The sequence below is a fragment of the Candoia aspera genome, chromosome 5 (assembly GCF_035149785.1).
Source record: "Candoia aspera isolate rCanAsp1 chromosome 5, rCanAsp1.hap2, whole genome shotgun sequence".
Classification (NCBI taxonomy): domain Eukaryota; kingdom Metazoa; phylum Chordata; class Lepidosauria; order Squamata; family Boidae; genus Candoia; species Candoia aspera.
Genome location: NC_086157.1, coordinates 116,803,076 through 116,811,166, shown reverse-complemented (window position 1 = coordinate 116,811,166; position 8,091 = coordinate 116,803,076). Strand labels below are relative to the sequence as shown.

General features: G+C 47.7%; 1 protein-coding gene across 1 annotated transcript; it reads right to left on the bottom strand.

Annotated features, from left to right (window-relative positions):
- Nucleotides 1–6,522: 6,522 nt before the first annotated feature.
- Nucleotides 6,523–7,485, bottom strand: LOC134499357 (olfactory receptor 52P1-like). Its single transcript, XM_063306049.1, has one exon. The coding sequence runs from the start codon at nucleotides 7,483–7,485 to the stop codon at nucleotides 6,523–6,525; it is 963 nt and encodes a 320-aa protein (XP_063162119.1).
- Nucleotides 7,486–8,091: the final 606 nt, after the last annotated feature.

The following is an 8,091-nucleotide window of genomic DNA, read 5'->3' as shown; positions in this document are numbered from 1 at the left end:
GGTGAGTCATAACGAGTGCCTGCCACTGCCCTTCACTGATCTCCTAATGCCCTCATCTGTGCCACAGGAGTTCCAAGCTTTTGTGTTACCTCACTAACCCACCCTTGTGAAGCTTTTTCCCTGCAGAGCCAAAAAAGCAAAGAGAGAGAGGGAGAGGGAGAGGGAGAGAGAAAGTCACAGCATAGACCACAATGAGTTCACTAGGGTGCAATACAGCTAGAACAAAGTACAATAGTGGTCTGGTTTTTCCACAGTTTAGGCAGGTTTCAAGAAAAATGGAAATGCTCAGCGTTCACCCTTAAGGATGGAATGACATCAACATCCCTGCAGAACCGCCTTGAGACTGTCCTTCACTGAAGAACAAAGTGAAAAGGGAACTCTTGAGCCTGGTGCCTGTTGGAGATCTTGCTGACGACCTTCCCTGACTTCTTCTTGGGCTAAAAGATTAACCCAGCAGCTCCTTCGCTGGAACCAAGAAGTGTAGCCTCTTTCTGCTTTTCCGAGGTGGAATGTCTTCTGCTTCAGCCCATCAAGGAAGGCTCTTTTCGGCAGAGGCTCGGGCTGTTCTCCAGAGCAGACGACCAAGAGGTGCTGTGCTAGAGGCTGGAGGGGAAAATCCAACTGATTTCCCTGTTCTTCCCTGGAGGGAGGGTCATTCCTAGCACTGGATGGAGACTGGATTGCTAGAAGTGCTTATAAAAGGGAGGTGGCCGTGGAGGGGAGGCACCTGTGCGTCTTCAGCCAAGAGGAGAGGGGGAAGCCCCTAGGGATTGGAGTCGCTGGGGCTGGGCTCTCAACCCCCAGCCCTGGGCATCAGCGGAGGTACCTCTTCCAGTCCCTCTGGCGAAGGAAGTGCTGCGAAAGTGCTGCAATCCCATAAGGGGAGTGCTCTAAGCAATAGAAGGGTTGCTTTCTCTTCCAGTCTGTCTGCTGTGGACTCACTAAGCTGTTGCTGGAGCATCTCCATGACGTGATTCATCCATCCATCCATCCATCCATCCATCCATTCATTCATTCATTCATTCATTCCACAAATTTATATGGCTTCCCATCTCATGGAAAAGTGACTCTGTGTAAAGTTCTGACACAGTTGACCCAACAAAATTCTGACTCAGGCATCCCGATGAGATGCAGATGTCAGATTTACCGATGATGTGTACAGATGCTAAGCAAAAAGCCACGACTAGAGAAGTTCTCATGCAGCTCCCTGACAAAAGGCACACGGGCACGTCAAACCTCCCCCCCGCTCCCCCCCCCCGCTTTTCCCTTAACCATCCAGCATCCACCCCCGGCCGGCCGGCACGACCTTGGGTTTCCTCTCGCTCTCAGCAACTCCCCCCTCCCCCCGCCATCCGGAGCCTGGGATTTGTTGCTTCAGTGGCCGAGAGCACCATCAACGGATCTAACAACCCTTTGATTGTGGGCCCTGACACTCTGGGTGGCATACAACAAGACAGTTAAAAAGTTCATATATAAAAGACAATTGTTATTTAAAAAATTAAGCAAACACAAGGCTAAGAGAGCACAACAAGGGTTAATAACAGTGGAGCCACCTCAGCATTGGACTAGTTCCCTGGGGCCCCTCGGCCTGAAGGCATAACCAGGGTTTGAGGGACTTCTGGAAACTCAACAGGGATGGGGCCAACCTCAGTTCAGGGGGAGGAAGTTCCATGAAGCAGGCAGCACGGCAGAGAAGGCCTGCCTCCTGGGACCTGCCAAATGTAGCTCCCTAGCCAGGGGGACCCATCACATGCCTATTCTGCTGGATCTGATGGGATGGGCAGATATAATCAGGGAGAGGCGGTCCCGCAGATTACACAGCCCCATGCCATGGCAGGCTTCAATGGTCAAAACCAGCATCTTGAATTGGACCCAGAAACAGACTGGTAACCAGTGTAGCTCATGGAGCAGAGGTGTCATCTATACTCTTCTAGAAACACACATAACTCCCCACACTGCTGCATTTTGCATCAGCTGAAGTTTCCAGATACTCGTCAAGGGCAGCCCCATGTAGAGCACACTATAGAAATCCACATGGGAGATGACTAGGGCTTGAATAACCATGAGCAGAGGCCCCTATCTAGGAATGGGCACATCTGGTGCACAATATGAAGTTGTGCAAAGGCCCTCCTAGCCACAACAGCCACCTGTTCTTCCAGCAGGAGCCATGGGTCCAGGAGGACCCCCAGGTTGTGCACCAGGTCTGTTTGGGGCAGTGCAACCCCATCCAGCACCAAATATAGCATAGTCCTAGAACCGGCAGGCCCCAAACCCAAGGCCACTCAGTTTTGCCAGGGTTCAGCTGAGGCCTGTTGTTCCCCATCCAGGCCCTCACAGCCTCCAGGCACCGGGATAAGACGTCCATGGCATCATTTAATTTGCCAGGGGCAGAGAAGTATAATTGGGTATCATCAGCTTACTGATGATATCTCACCCCGTGGTGATGGATGAGCTCACCCAACATCCTCATGTACTGTAGGTGTTGAATAGGAGTGCACTGAACCCTGAGGTACCCAACATAGTGGGGGCTGATGGCGGGATCTCTCCCCTGCCATCACCTCTGACTGGAATCGACCCCAGAGAAAGGAGAGGAATCAGCCCAATCCCGTGCCACCACCACCCCGCAATCCTCTGAGTCAATCCAGAAGGATACCATGGGTGAAGGAATTGAAAGCTGCTGAGGGGTCAAGTAGGGCAAGGATGGATGCACAACCGCCATCCCGCCCTCTCCAGAGATCATCCAAAGGCATGACCAATGCCATTTCCATCCCATACCCAGGCCTGAATCTTGACTGAAAAGGATCCTGATAATCTGATATTATCTGCTTACAATGGTTGCAGCCGTTGTGCAACCCCCTTCTCAACCACCTTCCCCAAAAAGGGGAGGTTAGATACTCAATGAAAATTGTCCATTATAGTGGGGTCCAGCAATGGCTTCTTGAGAAGGGGGCAAACCAAGGCCTCCTTGAGAGGTAAAGGAGCAACCATCTCACTCAAAGAATTCATCACTGCTAGAACCCACTCACATGACCCTCCAAGGGCCACTTACCAAGCCAAGAGGGGCATGGAGCCAAAGAGCAGGTGGCTGAGCTCACAGTCCTAAGGACCCTGTCTTCTTTCTCAGGCCCAGACCATTCCCAGATAACCAGGCAAGATTCCTCCTGTGACATCTCCTCCAGACCTGCAACAAGGCCGGCATCCAATTGTGAGTGAATTTGAGCAACTTCATCTGACACATGCCATCCAGGTTCAACAGTCACTTGAGGCAGACCGAGGACTTTGTTACCTGCAGCATCCAATTGCATGTGATGCATGAGTCTATATGGCTGCCCTTTAATCCCAACCTCCCAATCTAGTCTGGAAATAATCTTTCTTTCTTTCTTTCTTTCTTTCTTTCTTTCTTTCTTTCCATTCATCTAAAGTTAAATTTGTTGGTATTTCAGGTTGTTGTATAAGGAGCAATTCACAGAGAGGCCAGGTAGCCTGGTTACTATGGTAACAAATCACTTGGCAGGGTGAGAAGGTCAGACTTAATTGTCCTCAGGTTGGGGTGTGAAAAGGATGACCAAATAAGAAAAAGCTGCTGTTTGGGGAACTTGCCTGGACTTGCTACCAGAAGGTTTCAGTTTCTGTCTTGCAGCCTCTCTTCCAGTCCAGCTCAGCACATGTGCATGAGCTTGTAAGTAGTAAGAAGCGTTTGTGCCTATCCAGGGCTCTGGATATGGAAACTGTTTATGTTTTATGCTTTCTTTAAATACACTTAGTTTTACAGAAATGCCTGGTGTGTTTCTTTCTGATCTCTCAGGCCAAATGCTTTCCAGCATTCTGCAACAAAATCTACAGCAGAAGCACCAAGTGCATCCATCAAGCGTTTCTGCCTGCATGGATGTTTCAATACTTCACGGTCACCAGTTCTATTGGTAGCAGCCAAGAGTTTGGACCCCCTTTTGATGCAGATGCATCTTCTTTCCTTTCTCAAATATAAACACTTGATCTATACTCACCTGGGGCTGCAGCAATCTTCCTTCCACTTGAAGGCTTTGATTTGATCCTTCCACAGGATTGTACTAAAATGCCCACCCCCCCTCCAGCCAGCAGGCATGAGGTTGAGGAAGCCTGAACGCTCACCCTGGAGCCACTAGATGTTGTGCTTTAAGATAATGGTTTTTTCCCTCCAGATTCACTTTTCTCTCAATATATTCTTTGCATTTCATTTTTTCCAATCTCCTGGGGTTTTCATTTGAACCTTAGAACCCTAACCCTAACCCTATTTCTCTGCAGTAGTTTAAATTTTACTTTTTTACTCTTATTTATATTTATTTATTAGAATAAATTTATATTTGTATATTCTATATCATTGTGTGGTTATTGTTTTAACTGATTATTGTAAACCACCCAGTCCCCCAATGGGAGGAGATGGGCGGGGACAAACTGAATAAAATAAAATAAAACAAATCTTCAGCAAAATAGCCCAGATCTTCTTTTTGTTTTCTTTTCTTACCCTCTTGAACAAACACATTTATTTGCATACCAATAGATGATTTCTTTATTTCCGATCTTTATCGCCATATATGATGTCTCAGTTGAGTAAAACCTCCAAACTAAACAGTTCAAAGAACATGTGAAATAATCAATAGAAACCCAGTATTGTTGTAAACCACCCAGAGTCTCCCAACAGGAGATGGGTGGGGATAAATTAGATAAATAAATAAATAAAATAAAATAAATAGCAAGTTCCCAGGTGGGAAGAAATATAGGCTTGAAGGCCCTGCCAGAGACTCTATAAGGTACTAGCAGGGACTGTGGTGGAGGAACTGAGGGTACCAGTTGTAGGAGCACCTGGCCCAGGAAGAGAGAGAAGAATACTGGAAACGAACTACACAGATGGTGCCAACAGGAATGGTTTTGATTCTTTGAGAATGGGATGGATTTTGGAGGTGAGGAGCCCCTGGCAAAAGATCTGCTGCACCTCACGAGGACTGGGAAGATGGTGTTAAGAACCTGATCCCAGGGGCTTTAACTTAATGCCTGCAGGTGACAGAAATACCTAGTTGTGGACTGGGTGGGTATACATGTGAAAAAGAAATTTTCTCAGGGCATACTGTATGTGTCTGCAGCTGCTTGTGACATCACCCTTGCAATCAACCACTGTTTCAGTAAAATGAGATTGCACCCATCCCAAAAGAAAAGATTTACATGGAGTCTTTTGGTCTACCATTCTGGGAGACTTGGTGGCTACCCAGCTGATCACCCAAATCCATCTGTAGCATCACAGCAATGCACAAAAGTCAGTCAATGTGTAAGGGGGTCACCCATCAGATCTTCTCTGCATGGGCTTGGAAAATGGTCTGTTGACAATGTACTCAATAGGGCTGTTTACATTCTGAGTTGGAGAAGCAGCAGTTCTCGGGGAACTGCATCAGAAACATGGTGTTAAAATTCTGTCCTGCATGAAAATCCTAGCCATAATAATTTGCTAGCATTTCAGGCTCAGCCGTTGCTCTGAAGCAAAGAAAAACATTGGCTGGCTGAGACACAAGCTCTCAGGTTGTATCTCAGTTACGAATGCCTCCATTTAGGGTTACAAGATACAAGAGTTCAGGATCTCAGGCAGTGATGAAGTCTCCAGGGAACACACAGCACACAGAGAGCCTCTGCTAACCTGCAAAAGCTTTATTATTTACAACTGCTTAACCATCATACGTGCACCTGTGCATACACACGCATACTCACTTGTCCTGCTACACTCAGGCTGAGGGAATGTTCCAGGACTGGGGAAGACAGGAGCACTCTGTAGATGATAGTTGTGTGCATGGATTGGGGTCTTCCAACAGAGACCAGTCCAGCTTGTCCTTTTATCCTTTGCCAGAAGCATCCATCGTATATTCCTTTTCACATCATCTCAGCCTTTCATTCACCTGTTTGGTTGCTGGGTCAAATGTGAGTTACTGCATGGCAGTTAACTGTTAACCTTCTTATCTCTGGTTAATGTCCTCTGGTCCTTGTCTCATCTTGATGGATTTTTTTCTCTGTGACCTTCTCCATGGCAATTCCTATCTCCAGTAGCTAGTACCCAGACCTGGTCCAGAAGCTTTCTTGTTTTTGCTGTGTTGGATCTGTCTAGTTCCTTCTGAGTGACTCCCTCACAAGCTCAACACAGGCAGGATCTGAGCACAAATGCATCTGTCCACTCTGCATATCTGCATCTGTCCTCACATTCTGTTCATCTATTTCTTGCAATATCTTATTTCTTGTACAGTAACAATGGCATGAGCAAGCATGGTGACTGGAGAAAATCATTTTTCTAAATCTGGTGATTAATACATGTTGGCATCACTGTTACCTGAAGCAATTTCTCTAACTATTACCTGCATTCCTTGGTGGATCTTAACTCCACCGTGTGGCTGAGGAATCATGGCAGCCTACAAACACTGCCTACATTTCCATGGATCCCCAACCTATCCCACCATCCAGCTGCAGCTAAAAGGGCAAGAGGGAGAAGGAGATTTGGGGAGCACCGATTCAGACAGATCTGGATTTGACAATGACCCTGCTTGGCAGAAACACTCTAGTGACCTGTTCCCGAATCTCCTTGGTTCTCACACCGTATACAATGGGATTCAACATAGGAGGAAAGAGAAGGTAAAGGTTGGCTAGTAGGATATGGATATGGGGAGCCACATTGTGGCCAAAGCGGTGGGTGAAAAAGGAGAAGAGTGCTGGACTGTAAGAGATTAAGATGACACAGAGGTGTGAAACACAGGTGCCAAAGGCCTTGAACCTGGCCTCACTGGAAGAAAGGCGTAGCACTGCATGGACAATGAAGACGTAGGAGAGGCCAATGCATAGAAGGTCCCCTCCAATGACGATCAGGGCCACGCTTAGCCCATAGACACGGTTGAGGCTGGTGTCTCCACAGGCCAACTTCACCACAGCCATATGTTCACAGTAAGTATGATGAATAACATTTGTCTGACAGAAGGACAGCCTCTTTATCAGGAAAGGACATGGACACATCAAGAGGGTTCCCCTGACAACAGTTGCTATCCCCATCTTGGCAGCCAGTGAGCCAGTGAAGATAGAATTGTATCTGAGAGGGAAGCAGATGGCCACGTAACGATCTAGAGCCATGGCCAACAGCACTGCTGACTCCATCATACATAAAGCATGGATAAAGAACATCTGGGTCAGGCAGCTATTAACCTGGATCTCCCCAGCCTGGAACCAGAAGATGCACAGTATCTTGGGCACTGCAGATGTGGAGGCTGCTAAGTCAATAGTGGACAGCATGCAGAGGAAGTAGCACATGGGCCTGTGGAGGGCAGGTTCTGATACTATCACCAGTAAAATTATGCAGTTCCCAGCAATAATGATCACATAGCTAGTGCAAACTGGCACTGAGAACCACATGTGATATGCCTCCAACCCTGGGATGCCTTGCAACACAAAGGCAGAAGGCCAGGAATGTGTCAGATTGGCCATCATTCAGATCATCAGAGATGCACCAACCACTTTGGCCACCAGCTTCACTGAAGATCGTAGGACCTGTCAATCAGAGCAGAGAAACAGAGAGGTGGGGAAGTGCTCGAAGCTGCAGGAAGCCTTCTTTTCTCCATCTCCTATGACACTATGCAGGTCTACCTCTATGCTAAACCATGGCTGGGCTAGCCCTTCACCCTGCACAAAACTCCTCTCCGGCAGAAAACTGGGAGAGCTTCAAAAGGAGACAGCTCCGGTCCCACAGCAGCAGCAATGAGCTGGGTGGATCCAAAGTACAACTTTACGAATGAACTGAAAAATGTTGGCTTCGGATGACGGAACTCAACCGGGTAGCCAACCATCCTAGCAAACAGGGTGCTTGAACTGTTGCCTCTATTGAGCTTGAAAAACTCACCAGGCAGAGAGAGTTGTTGTCAAGTCCTTGAGGAATGAGGGTGTCATGCAACCTCCGGGGCACTCTTTGTGTAGCACAAGTGTTGTGCCTTCCATGAGAAAGGAATCTTTGTAGGTTCAAGCAGCCCAAGCAAGAGCCTCGCCAGCCCCGACCCTGGAATCCCAACTCAGCACTTCTCAGCTGTTCTAGTTCCTCCT